The sequence below is a fragment of the Tamandua tetradactyla genome, chromosome 2, assembly GCF_023851605.1.
Source record: "Tamandua tetradactyla isolate mTamTet1 chromosome 2, mTamTet1.pri, whole genome shotgun sequence".
NCBI classification, from domain to species: domain Eukaryota; kingdom Metazoa; phylum Chordata; class Mammalia; order Pilosa; family Myrmecophagidae; genus Tamandua; species Tamandua tetradactyla.
This window is the reverse complement of record NC_135328.1, coordinates 1611517-1631174: the sequence shown is the minus strand read 5'-3', so window position 1 is coordinate 1631174 and position 19658 is coordinate 1611517. Positions and strand designations below refer to the sequence as shown.

Genomic DNA, 19658 nt, shown 5'->3' with positions numbered 1-19658 from the left:
TGTTTTAAAACTGCTCATTACCCGTGGAGATGGCCATGCTGCTGACCCTTGTCAGTAATGCTGGACAAGCTGGCGCCAGCTGTGCACACCCTGGAGCTAGCAGTGCCCAGCCCGTCTGGTGGACAGGGCCAGTGGTGCTGCCTGCTGGAACACTAGCTAAGTGCTGGTACACTAGCTAACTGCTGGTACACTAGTTAACTGCTGGTACACCAGCTAACTGCTGGTACACTAGCTAAGTGCTGAAACACTAACTGCTGGAACACTAGTTAAGTGCTGGTACACTGGCTAAGTGCTGGTACACTAGCTAACTGCAGGTACACTAGCTAACTGCTGGTACACTAGCTAAGTGCGGAAACACTAGTTAACTGCTGGTACACTAGCTAACTGCTGGTACGGTAACTAGCTGCTGGCCAGGCCGGAAGCTTCCTCCCTCCCCGTCTCAGGGCCGGGCGGCCAGGGCTGTGGGAAGGCTAGGCCTTCAAGTGCTCTCATCTGTTTTGCTTTGTTCGCTGGGGATCCCCCCCTTCCCCTGTTGAGTTCTTTTTATTCTTATTTGTCAAATATAAAATGGAAAAACAGGGGAAGCTTAAAAAAAAGATGCCCATTAAGTGGTTAAATAAAGAAACGGGGGGGCTCCCAGCACACCCCGAGAAGAATGACTCACAGTGGCCGGACGTCCAGAGCAAGTGCTAGCAGGACGCCGAGTGCACACGAGTTCTCACACACTGCTGATAGGAATGCAAATGGCGCAGCACTCTGGAGAAGGGGGGAAGGTGGATGCACATGTTCCGGGTGACCCAACAGCCTCTCTCCAAGGTGTCTGCCCACTGAGAACTTTTGTTCCCAACGAAAGGGGCCCTTGAGTGTTGATCGCAGCCTGAGTCTAGCCCGCAGTGCTGGGGACCGGGGGGCACCCCTCACCGGGAGAAGATGGACCTCGGGGCTTCGGGCTGCACAGGGGCAGTGAGGCGGACAGCCACCTCCTGTAGGCGCCACAGGCCTTTCTCTCAGGCTAGAGACCAGGTGACGCGGCTGCCAGAGAGGCTGGGTCGGAGGAGGGGGCTTTACAGGGGTCCTGGGGGGGCGCTGGGACAGGGACGCTGCTCTGGGTCAGCTGTCATGGCAGCAAGGGGTTAAAGTTCACGGGCGGTATACCAGAAGTAAACAGGTTTACTTTTACGGTGTGCAAATTACCATGTATGTCTTTACCAACAAGATGAAATTTAAACCACGGAGGAACGGACCTGGACACCATGCCGTATGTCATGCTGGGCGGTGAGTGGGACGTTTCTCTTAATGAAAACTTACCCTCCCTCTGGCTTTCTCCCGAGTTTTATAAATTGGCAGAAAGGCTTAACTTCTTGTCACTCTTGCTTAGAGAAATATTTTTTTTTATTTGGAAGAGTATTTCTTTGATAGAATAATAGCTTTTTTTTTTTTCCTTCTGTAGAGTAATAATTTATTTCTTTAACCATTACAGATTGGCCTGAGTGTCAGCTAATTTGTTTAGGTCACTCACAGCCTACCCTTAATTTAGCTTTTGCTAGTGACTGGAAGAGTCTCCTTGAGCTTTAAGTAATGATTACCTTTGAAACTTCAGCAAGTGACTTATGTCTATTTAAAAATCTTGGTGGCATTAAGTCACTGGAGCTGCTGCGAGATTTGTTTCTGCTGCGAGATTTGTGGTGAAGGTGTGAGGCTCTTAACGGAGCCCTCTGCGTCTTATCCCGAATTTGCTTCTGGAGGAATTAGGTTAAGTCAGTATTCTGGTGGCTTTATTTAGATTTTAAATAAAGCAGAGTTCATGTTTTAAGTCAGTGGAAGAATGTGAGATTAGGTCACGGGTGAATATTTTCATGGTTAATACGTACATTCAGGGATGATGGTTTCTTTTCTTGTGTACTTACTTGGTGGGGAGAGGAGCTAACTTGTACTGGACCAGGGCCTCGCCAGGTCGTTTTGCACAGATGCTTGTTTAATCCTCACAGCATTTTGTTAGCCCATTTTAGAGGTGAGGAAAAAGGATTCCCCGTGAAGTGCTCTCTGGGTCCAGGAAGTAGAAACCTCGTCACGAAGCAGGTGAGCTCACCTGTAGTCCACCCAGGTGGAAAGCAGCACACCTCTGCTGTGCTTTCCAACTGGAATAGCAGATGCACCCATCGATAAACCCTGGAAGCTGACGAAGTGCCTTAAAAAACCCAGTGAGTACTTAAAGCTCAGAATGGACAATCTTATAACTCACACTAATCATCCATTTCATAGATTTCATTTTTTCCCCCACTTTACCATTTTTGACACAAATAAGGTCAACAGATGCATATTTGCACAACCGCATTTTTCTAGATGGCACGGATAAAATACATGTTGAGTCCTGCTTAATACTTCAGGACCTGAAGTAAAGAAAAAATAGCAAGCTTCAGAAAAGTACGCTGCATCATTATTATTACAAAAGAATAGTAGTCGCTATTGAAAATTTGTTTCTCCCAATGGAGAATCATATTTCTTTACTTATAAATAACCACTGGGAATAGTTTGGTGTAGATCTCTCCAGATCTTTTCCTATATATGTTTTATATTATTTATTATAGTTTATCAAAAATATAGTTTAAATTTTAATGTTGTGATCACACTGTACATTATTCAGCCGCTTTTGCCTGTGTGTAAAAAATCTGTCTATGTTTGTGCTTACTGTTCTAATTCTTTTTTAATAACTGTATAGTGTGCCATAATTTAGCCACCCCTACAAATGGTGTACAGGCATGCATGCACATGTGGTAGATCCAGGGGTGTGCACATTTTAAAAGTCATGCAGGACTGTAGAGCCAATATTGCCACACTTTCAGATTTTTCAAGAAAAATCCAGATTTTTGTCTGAACTCATCCCATGTTTAAAATGTTGTCTGAGCTGAACAAAACAGGGCTTCAGGTGAAAGTCAGTTCTTGGGCAGCTAATTTGTGATTTTAGCACTTATCGTTTTGGATGGTTACCATCCCAGTTAACATCCCACCCGCCCCCAGCCCCCAGTTAAAGTCCCACCCGCCCCCAGCCCCTCTGCTGCTCCTTGAGTTTAAAGTAGTCTTAATTGAAGTCCACTGTCTCTTCCCACCTGCCTTTCTGAACCATTTTCTATTATCAAGGCACTTCAGTTTCCTGGAATTACTGGAAGATGACTTTCCATAAATGCCTCGGTTTCTTTGACCACCTGCGTTGTGATAGTGCTGCTTTTCTCAGGGGCCCCAATACCGCCTCTTTTGAGGGTGGTGCCGTCCATCAGGTGCCAGCCCTCTCAGGCACATCCACCGTCCACACTCCAGCATCCTCTCGGTGCCGTCCACACCTCCAGCATCCTCTCGGTGCCGTCCACACCTCCAGCATCCTCTCAGGCACATCCACCGTCCACATTCCAGCATCCTCTCGGCGCCGTCCACACCTCCAGCATCCTCTCGGCGCCGTCCACACTCCAGCATCCTCTCAGGCACATCCACCGTCCACACTCCAGCATCCTCTCGGCGCCGTCCACACCTCCAGCATCCTCTCAGGCACATCCACCGTCCACACTCCAGCATCCTCTCGGTGCTGTCTACACCTCCAGCATCCTCTCAGGCACATCCACGGTCCACACTCCAGCATCCTCTCGGCACCGTCCACACCTCCAGCATCCTCTCGGCGCCGTCCACACTCCAGCATCCTCTCAGGCACATCCACGGTCCACACTCCAGCATCCTCTCGGCGCCGTCCACACTCCAGCATCCTCTCGGCGCCGTCCGCACTCCAGCATCCTCTCGGCGCCGTCCGCACTCCAGCATCCTCTTGGCGCCGTCCGCACTCCAGCATCCTCTCGGCGCCGTCCACACTCCAGCATCCTCTCAGGCACATCCACTGTCCACACTCCAGCATCCTCTCAGGCACATCCACCGTCCACACTCCAGCATCCTCTCGGCGCCGCCCACACTCCAGCATCCTCTCAGGCACATCCACTGTCCACACTCCAGCATCCTCTCGGCGCCGTCCACACCTCCAGCATCCTCTCGGCGCCGTCCACACTCCAGCGTCCTCTCAGCGCCGTCCACACCTCCAGCATCCTCTCGGCGCCGTCCGCACTCCAGCGTCCTCTCGGTGCCGTCCGCACTCCAGCATCCTCTCGGCGCTGTCCACACTGCAGCATCCTCTCAGGCACATCCACGGTCCACACCTCCAGCATCCTCTCGGCACCGTCCACACTCCAGCATCCTCTCGGCGCCGTCCACACTCCAGCGTCCTCTCGGCGCCGTCCACACTCCAGCATCCTCTCGGCGCCGTCCACACCTCCAGCATCCTCTCAGCGCCGTCCACACTCCAGCATCCTCAGAGAGGACGTTTCCAGCAGGTCCCATCTGCCCTGCAAACCAGCAGTTCTTCCTTGTCTGGCCTCCAGAGTCCTCAGCTCTAGAGACTGTTTTAATTTCACTTTAGCCACCCCACAGTTAAACCCTATAATTAGTTTTTTAAAAAAGACCCCACGTGAAAGTCCTCCGAACTCAAAATCCCCTTTTTCCTATTTCTCCCCTCATCTTGCCCCTACCAAGTTCCTTTTGCTTCCCTTTTTGCTTTTTGCCATCCTTTGTCCTCGGGTCTGTGCTGATTTCACCTTTAGCCCGTAGTGGTTTGAACCCGGTAGTCACACCGCTCCACAGTGTCTCTCATGTCACCCTAGACTCGCCCTTGCATTTCGCCATCCTGTCCTGCCAGTCCTCAGAATAACAGTCGTTCTGCCTCACTGGTCCGCCCCTTCTCTGGCTCTCTTCCTCATTTCCAATATCCCCAACGCCCGAACTCACCAAGTTCACCAAAATGGTCTAGCAGAGACTTCACAGACCCGTTGACGGGTCATGGAATCAAATTATTGGGTGTTTGCCAACACCTTTTTTCTTTAATGATACAGAAGAAAATAGCACAGAAAATAGGATATAGAACATCCAGTGAGAAATGAAACACCATTTCATTCAACGTCTGCCCCGCTGTGGGTAGCGGTCAGGACCGCCTCTGGTGCACAGGTCTGCTCACGTCCTCCGTCCCCACAGTCACGCTTCTCTTGTGCTGTCCCAGCCCTGCAGTGAGGTCACTCTCCTGCGCAGAAACTTTGAACACATTCAGTAAGTTCAAACTTATTCTGGCTTTTATGACCCCACTGCCCTGCAGTCCCGGTCCACAGTCCTCGGGGTCCGCAGTTCCCCTTCAGCTGCACTGCCCACTGTGTCCCCGGGAAGTGTCTGACTTCCCACCTTCTGTTTATGCTCGCCCACCTTGCCTGGCAAAATTCTCCTTGCCCCAAAAGCCTGTCTCAGATGCCATCTTCCCACGTGGAGTGTCTCCTGATACTTGAGAAAAGTGGCCCAGGAACGGGCGTCACGCGCCATGTCCTCTAGCATGGCACTCACCCCTCACCTGCAGTCGGCTGACCCCATCCGCGCTCACCTCACCACTGAACCCAGGCTGCCTGCCACCCGCACGTGCATTTTTACAGTGAACACCAGCAGGTGGTTCTCAGGTGGGGGTGGCTTTTGTCCTGTGGGGGACATTTGACCATGCCTGGAGACAGTTTTAGTTGCCACAGGTGAGGGCGTGCTGCTGGCATCCAGCAGGTAGCGGCCGGGGATTCTGCTGGACCTCGCACGGTGCCCAGGACAGCCCCGCAGCAGAGAGCGGCGCGGCCGGGTGAGCACAGCGCCGAGGGCACACGTCCTAGTGCCCGCAGGCCGGAGGAGGCGCCGCTTACAGCCTCCGTGAAGCCGCGTGAGCCAGGGCAGTAGGGGTTTCTAGGTCTGCCAGGGCGAGAACTAATCAAAATTGCAACTCAGTTTCCTGAATTAAGTACTAACACACATACGCACATGCCATCTTCAACGTGCTTCTGACTTCCGATTGCTCTGTTTGTTTTCTGAAATGTGTCCTAATGGAAAGAAACTATTTGTATCAATGCAAACATACATTTTCCAGCCTTTGACCCTAGGAATAAATGTTAGGTACCGTATAATGTGGAAAGGGGTTATTTCAACATTTGAAAAATTAAACTTATTCTCCAATGGATTTTTAGACCGAAAATTCTATATGAAGTAATTAGACATATAAATAAATCAGTTCAGACTAAAAGTACTATAAAATATCTCTTGATATAGCTGGTCTTATATCATTTTTACTTATTTGTGTGTTTTCTCTAGAATATAAGTCCCTTGAAGATCTTGCCGAATATCAACCTTTTGGGACAAAACCTGTTGAATGATAGGTGGTCAGAAAATAATTGGTAAATGCAGGCTCACAAAAGGATGGCTACGGTCGTCCCGTGCAAGGCAGTATAAAGGCAGAAAGGTAGAGCTTTCCAACCCGCAGAGCCTGTTCCAAAGGTAGAGAAGTCGTCTCAGCGTGGCCACACTCTGCAGAGGTTTTATCTTTGATTAGCCTGTTGATGCTTCTTAACTTAGGAGCTGTGTGGAAGCCATTAAAGGGGAGACTGCTTAAGGGCATTGGCTGCAGTTAGTCATCTTTTCTCGTTACACCTGACTCAGCATTATTTCTAGGTTCTTAGTGACAGATGAGAGTTGAACTTACTACCCTGAATTACCTGCGAAGATGGTAAATTAGCATGTACGTGTGCATGATAAATCTGCACGCGCAGCCTCTCCAGGTGTAATGTCCACTGTAGTGGGTACGGAGCTCTGATTTAGGAACCGAGCTTCTGTGCCCCAGTTGTTTGGCATTTCCAAGTTGTTTCTGGAATAAAGTAACTTGTTTGGACTGAATGAACGTATCTTGGTATTCTTTTATGGCGCTGGAGGGTTGACCGTTTGTCTTTCTACGTGGAGCACATTAATACCAGTGGTCGCGGGCCTGGGCAGATGTCGGGGGTCCTGGCTGCTGTGGACTTGCCCACGCATGGGCGCCGTTGCGTTCGGTTTCTGTTTTCTAGGCTAACCCGAAAGCGTGTCACTAAGGAATCGGCATGTGCCACCACCTCGCAATGGACAGTATAACTTTGAGTTTCATTTTCCTAAATTCTGTAACTTAAATATTCATGTATTATTTTAGAATTAAATTTTAAGCAAGAATAATACTGGTAGGTTTCAGCTGAGGAGATGAATATGTAGTGAGGCATATAGACACTGAACACTAATACTGTTTCCCTTCTGCTCTCCTTTTATCATTTTATTTTTAAAGTCTGTAATATTTAATACATTTCCCTTATGACATTCATTTCTTTATTTGAAAAGAAAGTATTCTTCGTTGCTTTTAAGACCAGTGTGACCAATTCTTATAGGAGGAACAAGAGATGTGTAAGAGAAGCTTGTGCACCTGTGATTTCAGTTCCTGAGGGGAGATATTTCCTATTTAGAGACATTGCCAACATATGTCACAATATTTAAATTGACCTTTTAAAGAAAACACCAGAAATCCACCAAATGGGCGTAGACTTGAGGCTCTCTCTGTTCAGCTGGGGGAGGGGAGAGAGTGAGTTGTCTGGGAGTAGTTTTACCCTCTTAATTCCTGTTGGCTAGAATTCAGCTGTATGTTGGATAAATTTCAAAGCCTGATTTTTTTGTTTTAAGCTAAATAATTTAGGTTGGCTCATCCTCTTATGTTCGGTTTGACTTTTATTTTCTAACTGTAGTAGCTGGCTGGAGAATGGTCACATTACCCTCTGGACGAGCGTAAACTTACTGTAAAGAAAAAGTGCATTTAGTATTTTTCTCTATGTCAGGAAAGCTGTAACAACCCATAGTGTTTCGGGGGCTTCAGAAAAAAATAGGAAGAAACACATCCTTTTTCACATAAGTTTACTCAAAGATAAATTTTTCTGATGTGTACCCAGTGCTTAGCATTTGTAAATGATTCGGAGCTGTTTGCAGATAGTAGCTCATTTAATCACAGGCGGCCCTGTGAGCTGGAGAAGACTGTTATTTTTGCAGATGAAGAAACGGAGGTAAAAGCATGTAGGCAGTGGGACTGCCCCCCTATCCCGTGCCACAGTATAAAACCCTCACGGCAGAGGCTTCTTCACTGGGGAGTAGGAGTAAGAAACAGTGTCCCGCTTTATTCTGATTGTTCCCGTAGCTGCTTTTCAAAGCATTGATACAGATGATGAAACCTTACAAAGTAAATGGGAGATTTGAGCCTTTATTTCTTGTAAAAATATTGAGATTTGGTGTATCTACCTTTTTCGTAATGAAACAAACTATTGAGGTTTTGAAATAGATTTACCTAGAATTCTGTGGCAAACTTATCGTAGCATAGAATTATTGTTCTCAGCGAAGTACGGAATATTTTGTTGGACCAAAAGCGGGACTGTTTTGCCGGCTGTGGGAGCTTTTCCACACGCGTCTCACCTACCGCATTTCTTGAGACAGGAGGGCCAGGCGGCGACTCTGGTCCGTCCAGGGCCGGGGCTGCCGTGCGCTCTGTCTGTCTGCGCCGGGAGCTCTGTTGGAGCCGCACGGCCCTGAAAGCTTGAGTAGAGAGGCCCATGAGGGCCTGGCGCTTCTGAACTGCCCGCCGTCTCCTGCGTGTGGCCTGGGGCAGCTCGTCACTCACGTCGCATTTGCATCATGATTTTTCCTCTTTTAAGGCTGCCTGTATAGAAGTAGTTGCTGACCTTAATTTTTTTGGTTTCTTTATACTTTTTGGAACTTCAGAATGAAAATTTTCTCAAATTGTCTTTAATGGGTTTTACTTCTAAAATGAGAGAACTTGATGTATAGATGCCATTGTGTTATGCCAGTCAGAGGCGGGAGGCCGGGAGAGCAGGGGCGCGAGTGGGCTGGTGCGGTGGGGAGAAGAGCGGGCGGGCGCCATGTGGGAGGACATGGAGACCGACTTTTCTCAGAGGAGAGAGTGAGCAGTGGAGTCTTGTTCTTTAGACCTGACCCCCAGTTCTTACGCCCTGTTGTTTAACTTGTGATTAAATGACTACCTTTTAAGTCCTGTGTAATGACATAAGTCAGAATTGTTTTTATTCCCCGTGCAGACTACATCACGTGATCTTTTCACCCCTGAGCGATCCTCTGTATCAGATGCTTTTATGCAGCTTTCCTTGATTTAAATCTTAAAGAAATTATTTTTGTGGTCCTTCTAAACTTGCTGTACTCCATTCATCCATTCATGAATTTATGATTGACCTACTTTTAAGTTGGTTTCTGGTCTGCCATGCGTGGTCGGCTTCCCGGTTTCTCTCAGTGACGTGGTTTGCAGTGTCTGTGTTTCGTGTAATGGCTTTGGAACCTTTGCCGTTTAGCTGGGCTTCATTTCTGGGTGGTGTTCAGTTTTTGCTCATCTATTAAAATGATTTGAAATAGTCTTTCAGGTGGTCTCTTGTAGACTGTTGACTTTTTAGAAGTAAACGTTGAATTTTTGGAATGATTTTGGAAGAGAAAAGTTGTAAAGAGTTCACTGATAGCCATGATACAGTCCACGAAAGCTGACATCCCACACAGCTATGATCCAGTTATCAGAACCAAGAAATGAGCGTTGCCGAGTGTACCAAAGCTTGACCGGACCGCATCGGCCTCCTGCCTTCCCCTGCGGGGCGGGGCGGGTCCTCAGCATCTCTCCGCTCTCCTGGCCGTCACCCTTAGGAGTACTGATCAGCTGCTTTGCAGACTGCCCTCAGCTCGGGCTTGCCTGGTGCTGTTCTGTGATTAGTTGACGGTTGTGCGTTTGGGGAAGAGGACCCCAGAGGGGAGCGCCCTTTGCATCCCGTGGGCAGGGCGTGGTGCTTCGGCGGAGTTCTCAGGGGAGGGTGCCCTGCGTCTCTCGGTGGAGGTGGCGTGTGCCAGGGTTCTGTGCTGTGAAGCCAGTTTGCCCTCTGCGTATTTGGAACGTGCTCCGTTCTTTGGAGGCAAAGTCCAGCCCACACGCAAGGGTTGGGGGTTGAAGCTCCACTTCTTGGTGGGGGGAGTATCTACGTGTATTACTTGGGGATTCTGCTGGGAAAAGTTGCCCCCTCCCGCCCCCTGTTTATTCTCTTGTTTGTTTGTATCAGTATGGACTCAGTATTTATTTTCTGCTTCAGGCTATAATCAATCTATTATTTATTTTTGTTGTGCAGTTCCAGCTTTGGCTGTTGGGGACTTTTTCAGGTTTCGTCTGTGTTTGTGTCCCATGACTCTGCTTCTTTGCTTGTTTGTTTGTGTTTTGAGCATTTCCTTATTTTCTGGCACTTGAAGATGCTTCAGGCTCACCTTTTACTTTCCCTGCCCAAGAATTAGCTATTCTTCTGAAAAGCCCTGGCTTTTTTTAGTGGCGAATGGTATGGAGAAATCCAGACTTGGGCGCAGGTGTTGCTGCTCACTGCCGGGCCATTTCATGGGAGCGCTAGGGGATAGCCTGCGTGCACGCCGAGGGCACATGTGTCGGGATAGCCTGCGTGCACGCTGGGGGCAGACGTGTCGGGATAGCCTGCGTGCATGCCGAGGGCACGCGTGTCGGGATAGCCTGCGTGCACGCCGGGGGCAGACGTGTCGGGATAGCCTGCGTGCACGCCGGGGGCAGACGTGTCGGGATAGCCTGCGTGCACGCCGGGGGCACACACGTGTCGGGATAGCCTGCGTGCACGCCGGGGGCACGCGTGTCGGGATAGCCTGCGTGCACGCCGGGGGCACGCGTGTCGGGATAGGCTGCGTGCACGCCGGGGGCACGCGTGTCGGGATAGCCTGCGTGCATGCCGAGGGCAGACGTGTCGGGATAGCCTGCGTGCACGCCGGGGGCACGCGTGTCGGGATAGCCTGCGTGCACGCCGGGGGCACGCGTGTCGGGATAGCCTGCGTGCACGCTGGGGGCAGACGTGTCGGGATAGCCTGCGTGCACGCCGGGGGCACACGCGTGTCGGGATAGCCTGCGTGCACGCCGGGGGCAGACGTGTCGGGATAGCCTGCGTGCACGCCGGGGGCAGGCGTGTCGGGATAGCCTGCGTGCACGCCGGGGGCAGGCGTGTCGGGATAGCCTGCGTGCACGCCGGGGGCAGACGTGTCGGGATAGCCTGCGTGCACGCCGGGGGCAGACGTGTCGGGATAGCCTGCGTGCACGCCGGGGGCAGACGTGTCGGGATAGCCTGCGTGCACGCCGGGGGCAGACGTGTCGGGATAGCCTGCGTGCACGCCGGGGGCACACGCGTCGGGATAGCCTGCGTGCACGCCGGGGGCACACGCGTCGGGATAGCCTGCGTGCACGCCGGGGGCAAACGCGTGTCGGGATAGCCTGCGTGCACGCCGGGGGCACACGTGTCGGGATAGCCTGCGTGCACGCCGGGGGCACACGCGTGTCAGGATAGTCTGCGTGCACGCCGGGGGCACGCGTGTCGGGATAGCCTGCGTGCACGCCGGGGGCACACGCGTGTCGGGATAGCCTGCGTGCACGCCGGGGGCACACATGTTAGGATAGCCTGCGTGCACGCCGGGGGCACACGCGTGTCGGGATAGCCTGCGTGCATGCCGAGGGCACGCGTGTCGGGATAGCCTGCGTGCACGCCGGGGGCACACATGTTAGGATAGCCTGCGTGCACGCCGGGGGCACACGCGTGTCGGGATAGCCTGCGTGCATGCCGAGGGCACGCGTGTCGGGATAGCCTGCGTGCACGCCGGGGGCACACATGTTAGGATAGCCTGCGTGCACGCCGGGGGCACACACGTGTCGGGATAGCCTGCGTGCACGCCAAGGGCACGTGTGTCGGGATAGCCTGCGTGCACGCCGGGGGCACGCGTGTCTGTGCAGTTGCACACCGAAGCCCGTCACGTGCTGCCTTCGCGGGTGCGCCGCAGACCTCGGGATTCACACTGGCCTTCTCAGGCCCCTTCTTTCTAACACAGAGGAGCCTTCTCTCGCCGGCCTCTGTTGACTTTTCATGAAGTGGTTTTGGAATTGCTAACTCATACCCCTGTGAGAAACAGATTGACCAAGGAGAAGACAGTGCTTATGTACAGTTATTTTCGTCTTTAACCTCAACAGTTTCCAGTCAAAATATCCTTTTCCGAAGTTACTTAGGGTAGCTCCTTTTGTCCCCGCCCACTTGAGGTCATTTCACGCGTTTTGTGATACAGTTAGTGACTTGTTAGCCTGCGTTCTGTTCTGATGTCCCCAGACATCTGGCAGACTTTTAAAATTTGAGTACAGTTTAAGTTCCTTCTTTTCTGTAAGGTGCAGTTGTGTGGGTTTTAACAAATGCGTGCAAGTCGTGTGTCTACCAACCATAGACCAGAGTGGGGGCTTTTAACTCTTTTCATTCACTGTTTTGTTTTAGTGTTGTCCCCCCATTCCCAATTGATAATTACTGAGCCATATATGTATTGCTCACCTGTTGACAGGAATAACACTTCTGCTGCCTTCGTGGTTCTCAGTACCATTTTGTGTCCCCCTGGGTAAGGGTCAGTGGGTTTTAACAGAGGGGAAGGAATGCTGCGGGGCCCTCAAAGGTCCTGTAATCTTAGGTTTCTCGCTGGAAGGCTTGAGTCCCAGCACACCAGTCCCCAGTCCTGCGCTGGAGCCGCGGCGCGTCCGGGACACTCCAGTGCCCCAGCGTCATCCCTGTGCTCTGTGGGGGCCGCTCAGTAACCTCCTGCGGTGGGGGGGGGACAGGAGCCAGGCGAGGGCCGGAAGCCGTCCACCTTTGCACTCGAGGCGGAGGTGAGCGTTTGTGGGTCTGGTGCTTTTACCTGTGTTTCAGGAGGGTACTTCTGGGAGCCGACTGTTTGCTTTCCGCCCTGTGTGTTTTTGGAGAGGGTAAGGTATTATTAATCATTTGTGAGTTAGCATTGTTGTGACGTGTGTGTGGTTCACTTCTCTGCTTTTTCATGCCAGTCTGACATCACGTGTTGTGACGAGCAGGTAGAGGGAGGTGGAAATTGTGCAGAGCTGCACTGCACATCCCATTGTGTGCAGTCAGGAGGGGACTGGACTTGTGTGGTTCCACTGGCTAGTGGCGGCTGTGGTCAGAATGTCATTTTAACCTCTTTGCATTAGTTGAGGGATCTTTGGGGACCTGTGGAACGGGACCCCCCCATGTTGTTCACGCTTTCAGTGCTTACTGTGTGCCGGGTACCAAGCCAGAGACTCGGTACAGAGACGACCGAGCTGTCCTCCTTCTCATACAGCAGTGAGGGAGAAAGAGTGGGGGGACTCACCATTCATGACCAGGGAACAGGTGGGACTCAGGAAAGTACTTCGCTGGCGTTTTAACTAGATTTTTCTTTTGAATTTTTTTTAAAGCATTATTCCCCCACCCTCGACAACTGTGTTGGTTTTTGCTTTTTCCCTTCTAATCTTTTTCCACAAACACAGTTTTACATAGCTGGGTGGGTAAAGTATTGTATCCCAGAACTGTTGTTTAGTATTTTATCATAACCCTTTCCCAGGTCTCTCCCCACCTTATTAATACAGTGCAGCTTACTGTCTTTCCCTTCTCAGTGTGGGTTTATTTCCACCCCTCGGGTTAGTCTTCTCTGACCCTTGTTATGCGTCTAGTGTTTTTTTATTTGGCAGGTTGGTTTCTTAGGGTATGTTTCCTGGAATAAGATTACTGGGTCAAAGAATATTAACGTTTTACGGCTCTTGAAACATATTGCTGATTGTTTTACAGCACTAACAGCATTCTTTGAAATCCTGCCAGGTTAGCCCTGACCAGGTCCACTCTCAGAGCTCACTTTTGACCACTTTCCGCCTTGGTCTCTCTGGCCCCATACCGTTGGTGTTCGCCCGTACTGCAGACGAGCCAGGTTACCGCTGGGCCTTTGCACGGCTTTCCCTGCGCTAGAGCACTCTCCTTGAAGAGCTCCCTGGGACCACGCCTTAGGGGGTGCCTGCCTCACCCCCTGGCTGAAGCATCCCCGTCTTTGACCCAGCCATGTTTTACCCCTAGGGTTGTCGTGAGGCTGAACGAGATCATACAGCCTTAGAGATCACGCGGCACAGCAGCTGGCACAGAGGAAGCACTCAGAGTAGCTGAGCCATAGTCATCTTTTGACCGATCCTAATCCTGGGGCTCGAGAAAGGCTTTGTTGCTTGGATTTGGGAGCTGGACAGAGAGCCTGGTTCTGAGCTGCCGTCAGCCTCCGTTTCCGCTAAGAAGAATGGGGCTCATCGACCATTCCACGGTGCTAGTGAAATGAATAGGTGCAGTTATGGAGCATGCCATGCTCACCCCGTTATGCTTTCATTTCTCCTCGCTTCTGCAGGCTCTCCGAATCCTAGAGGACAAGTGGTCCTGCTGAGCTGCCTGTTCTCCTTTAAGGAGTGACAGCGGAGGGCAGGGGAGGGGCAGCAACTGCCTCCCTTCATGTAGAGATCTCTTAATAAATTATACATACTTATTATCGAGGATGCTTGGGGAAAAGCCAGTAATTTCTAGCTATTTGAAATGCTGTAAAACATTGCTGTAAATATAAAGTTCTACAGAATGAAATGGTTTCAGGTAAAGAACTTGGACTATTGACTGTTCATAGAATGTGAGAGAATGAAGCTGACCTAATTTTAGAATGTTTTTTAGCTTCTATTTTAGCTAGCTGTACAGTTGTTTTAGATTAAGAAATAAAGCAGCATTCTCTTCAGAAATAGGACGTTATTTGACTAATTAGATGTCATTGTTTTACTTTTCTCTTGTCAACTAAACTATTTATGGAAATATTTATGAAGAGAGGTTTTTCTTTAGATATGCCTCTTTAACAGGTTTGCTTTGCCTCTGGGCTAATTTCCCAGCAGTTTGTGGCAGCCGCTTTTATTATGGAAGTTGGTGAGAAGTGGGATTGACTTAGTGGTGGTACTCTCTGTGTATGGAGGTGCTGTGTCAAGTTGGTCGGTGCAGTTAAGAGACTTGATGATCAGTTTCATTTAATTTTGGTGGAAATTCAGCATTGTTGCACATTGGACAGTAAAGGTTCTAGCAACCTTAAGTTTTAAGAGCACGTAGGGCTCTGTAGGTACTTTGTTTTCCATAATTGGTAATACCTGTTTTGGTGTAAAATTTTATTGTCTACGATACCTTATCTATTGTAGAAATGAAAAACCTGACAAAGTTTTAGTTGCGTGAATGAGTGTGGGCAGTAGCAGGGGAGAAACAGACTGTCTTTGGGTAGGGTTGACTCTCAGTGTTTTAGGAAATGTGTTTTCGGTGGTTTCTGGAATAGAGCGCAGTGACTTTAGACTATTTTAGAGGTCTTGCTCCTCAGCCTCCTTTGTGCGTTGTAGAACTCGGAGATAGTACTGGCGTTTTGTAACGGGAGGGTAAATAGAAGTGAACAAGCTTTGGCTTATTTTTTTTAATCACCAAAAAAAAAAAAAAGCGAATTTAGGCCTGGCAAGTACTCTTTTACACTTTCTATTTTATACAGTTAGCCTGGTTGTTTTTAAGGTAAATGTGTTTATTCTTACTATCCCCAGGGTGTATGATAATAGGCGGTTAGGTGATGGACAGTACTCAGCTTTAATTTTTTTTAAGTCCTTCTGTTTCACCAATCTGACACATCTGTTCTAATTTGAAGAAACAGGATTGTTTTGGTTTCACTGAGGGTGTATGGCTTCTCAGCGTCCCTCCCTCCCGCCCTTGTTACTTCCTCTCTCCCTGTCTTCCTCCCCAGCGCTGTGATGGGGTCAGCTGGTGCTCCGTCCTTTCAGGCAGGATGGTCTTGAACTGCGGGAAATGGTACATGAGATTGCTGCGTGACTGGAAACGCACGCGACTGACCGAAAGATGAATTTTTAAACTGTTTTCCCACGGAGATTTCTGACGCGAGCAACGCGCTGCACATTTCAGTGGGGCTTTTGGCTGCTTGGCTGTTCTGTGTGTTTTCAATATCGAGATTTTTCCGGTTGTGCGAGCGTGTCCCACGCGTCTGGTTTGCACGGCATCTGATGAGGTTTTCTCGCCCGCCAGGTCGCCCAGAGCATCGAGGACCACCACCAGGAGGTCATCGGCTTCTGCCGAGAGAATGGCTTCCACGGCCTGGTGGCCTACGACTCGGACTATGCGCTGTGCAGCGTCCCCTACTACTTCAGCGCCCACGCGCTCAAGCTCAGCCGCAACGGAAAGAGCCTCACCACCAGCCAGTACCTGATGCACGAGGTCGCACGGCAGCTGGACCTGAACCCTAACCGCTTCCCCATCTTCGCGGCCCTGCTAGGTGGGTGCAGCCAGGCGCAGAGCCTGCCGCGTAAGGCGGCCACCGTGCTGTGCGCATAGTGACCTCTTCTAGCACTTCAGTGCCCGGAGGTCGTGGGGTCACATTTCAGTCTAAAACCAGCGAATGGGCTTTGCCTTGCCATTTCTCACCTCAGTATTAGTTTTTTATGGCATGACCTGCTCCGTAGCTAATGGTGTGCTCTGTTGTTCTGCAGTGTTTATTTGTTCATTGTTCTATCCAGTCTGAGAAGCTGACTGTGTGAAAACTCATTTAAAGTTTTGGAAAAACAGCATTTTTAAATCACAGATGTTAACACCAGCTTGCTATTAAAATTAGGCATTTAAACCTTTGACATTATTATGCCTCGTTTTCAGAACATTCCCATCATTTTCAGGACACTCTCTGCTTTAAAAGGATTAACAGCAAAAATAGCCCATCTTACCTTTTTACCAACCCCTACATTGAACACAGGTCTCTTACAAAATTCCCTTGGAGGAATTACTTAATGCTGAAGACAGAAATGAAATCTTGTGTAAAGCTTTATTTATTCGTTTATTTGACTTAAAAATAATTTTCCTTTAGGTAATATATTATTATTACCCTTTTATTATCTATAGGTAATAATACCTATAGGTAGTATATTCATCTGTCATTTTATGTCTGCAGTTTATAGTTTCCTCTTTTTTCTTCTGTCAGTTACCCTTTCTTGTACTTTCAGTGTGCATGTTTCTCTCTAGCTCCTTTAGTATCCAGCTCTAATTTGCCAAGATTTTGTAAGAATTGGGTCCAAATATAAAAAATTAAAATATGCTCTTAGCGAGGACCCCAGAACTCCTGTGATTAAAATACATGAGTTGTAGTGATTGAATTTTGTGCCATTTTGAAAGACATGATCTCAAGACAAGTGTGATGTTACTGTACTATCTTTCATTTTATATTTTCTGTAGGTTAACAGCCCAATTCAGTTGTTTTTAAGATGGGGAAGTACCATATACGTTATTTTTAGAAATTATAGTCATACAAAAGATTTTTATAAACCCCCCCAAATTTTGCACAATTAGAGATAATGATGAAGGAACCACAATTTTTTATTTAGTATTTTGTTGTAGCACTTCAGGTTTTATTGTATAACTACCAATCAACCAACTAACCTGATTTTACGAATTGTCTTTCATTATTTGAATCTAATCTCAAATTCTGTATATTTAATTTAGCACTAGTTCCCATCCATTTTCTTGAGGAGTGCTTGTGACTTGGGGTTCAGAGGGTTAGAACCAATTTTCTGAATACACTTTCTTGCTTTCAAAAGTTAAAATATCAAAGGATCTCCTTTGACTTTGAAAATAATTAAATGAGTAGACATAGGTAAAAAGTTTCATGTTTGTTTACATGTTAATCAAAATGATTTGGACATATTTAATAGACTTTAAACGAGTGGGAAAACCGTATGTCTTAGAATATGAAAGTTTTAGCAAATTTAAAAGGTGAAAGAATATTTGTTATGATTTTACTTAAGAAACATTGGATATGTTTCTTGGGAGAGAACAGCAACTCATATTTTTCCAGTTATTTTATAAAATTTTGAAATAAATGAAAACAAATAGTAAGTCCCATCTAATTAATTTAGGACCTGGAATTTCTTCAAAAATTTAGGCAAGTTATAGATGAACTCTTAATCAAGTTCTAGATTTTGTAAAAGCTTCAATGTCCTCAGCTGAGAAAGTTTATTTTTCTTTACCTCTTATGTAACAGAAAGTATAGTTATGTAAGTTTTGTTTCTGGAAGGTTAGGTGGAATTTCATTTATTTGACATAAAAGCTATGTCTTTGTTTTTTTTTTTTTTAAGCATTGCTTTCAGCCCAAGTTATAACTTGGCTTAATATTTTTTCAAATCTAAGTTTCACGCTTAATTCATTCTTCTTTCATAGTAAAATTCCATGTGCTCCATTAAGGAAAGTATCACAGAAAGTATAACCTGAGCAGTTATAACTTAACTTTTCCCATCTGGTCATTAGAGTAGTTTAGCATTTCCGTGTTTTAATATGTGTGTATTTAGAATATTATGATAAAGCACTGCTGCAAATGATCCCAACTTCTTGCTTTCTGTTAGCAGCTAAGTAGGAATCTAATTTTCTGAAAGTGAAGGTGATTCAATCATGTTATAAAAGTCACAGGATTATTTGGAAATTACTGCTTTTGAATTGCATAAAAATAGCTAGCACACTAAAGATGGTAGTGTATCAAACATTCAATGAATGTAAAGTTTTCAACAAGAAGTGTAACTTTTCATCTGAATGCATTTCTTATATATAAACTGTGACGGCGCTGCTGATAGGATTTAGTGCTTAGTAGCCCACATTGGTCTTGCCATAATATGTTCTTTGTCAGGCAGAAATTACTGGGGGATGGTGAGGGGTGTTGATCCACATTATAACTAACAGCCCTTGTTATTTAGTCTTGCTTAGGAAGACGTCTTACCATTGTGCAGACTCCGTGTTTGGTGGTTGAACCCGGTTCCTGCAATACAGTTTTGAACCGTAGCTGTTTCAAGAGCAAACGGAGACTTACCTCGAGTCTGTCAGTATTTGGCATCCTAGCGATACTGGACTGCCCTTTTACAGACTGGCATTTTTTTTATTATACTCTGGGAAGTTGTTTAGGTTGTTGTGTAGTACTTAGTTTGATTGCTTGTTGGAACCATGCTAGAAATTTGTGTCTTACTTGAGGCAGCTAGAAGGAGTTTGCCTGCTTTGTTTTGCTTTCTATTAAAAAATTAAGAAATATTCTCAATTTCTCATTTGTGAAGTTTTATATGATGTATCAAATGAGGTGGTCTTGGAGAAGTTATACTGTAAAACTGAAAATAAACAAAGGCAGTCTATTACAGATGATAAAGTAACAGTGATTTTAAAAGCTTCCCTTGTGTCACTTATCATCGGCTTTTGTGCTGTGCGTGTTGTGTGTTCCAGGTAACCACATTCTACCTGATGAAGATTTGGCTTCTTTTCATTGGAGTTTACTTGGCCCAGAGCATCCACTAGCCTCACTTAAGGTACAGACTTCCTTTCAAGCATTTGTGATAATCAATGTTTAATTTGCTCTTACTTTAATGATGTAAATTATGTTCCTTTGTTGTAGTAGGAAGTAGGTTATAAAGTTAGCAATAAAATATTTTCCCCTAGTTCGAGATATTCATTGCCTCAAAAAAAAAAATAGAAAATACCCATCCTATCTGTCCTTTGCCCAATACCTATATTTTAGATGAATTTATAAATGTCCTTAAAAATTCTTTTAGAAGACTTCTTCATGCCATGTATCTAGATAGGAGGGAAACTGCTTTTAGCTAAAGTTTTTCTATATTAATTTTCTTACTTAAAAATATTTAACTTTTTCAATAGGTCATATATTCACCAGTTACTTCGATCTACATCTTTTAGTGTAGTTGGAAAAATTTCTTACTGATTTGCTACAATTATAAGATAATTTAATTTAGTCTTGATTTTTCAGTAATGGGAGAAACTCAA

General features: G+C 47.2%; 1 protein-coding gene across 2 annotated transcripts in view; it reads left to right on the top strand.

Annotated features, from left to right (window-relative positions):
- The window catches only part of FAM120A (family with sequence similarity 120 member A), a 121870-nt gene that overhangs the window by 2825 nt on the left and 99387 nt on the right, over window positions 1-19658 (top strand). For both annotated transcript variants that reach the window (XM_077138662.1, XM_077138666.1), the window contains exons 2-3: window positions 15888-16134; window positions 19104-19186. In XM_077138662.1, coding sequence (XP_076994777.1) covers window positions 15888-16134; window positions 19104-19186 — 330 coding nt within the window. The remainder of the gene's footprint in view (window positions 1-15887; window positions 16135-19103; window positions 19187-19658) is intronic.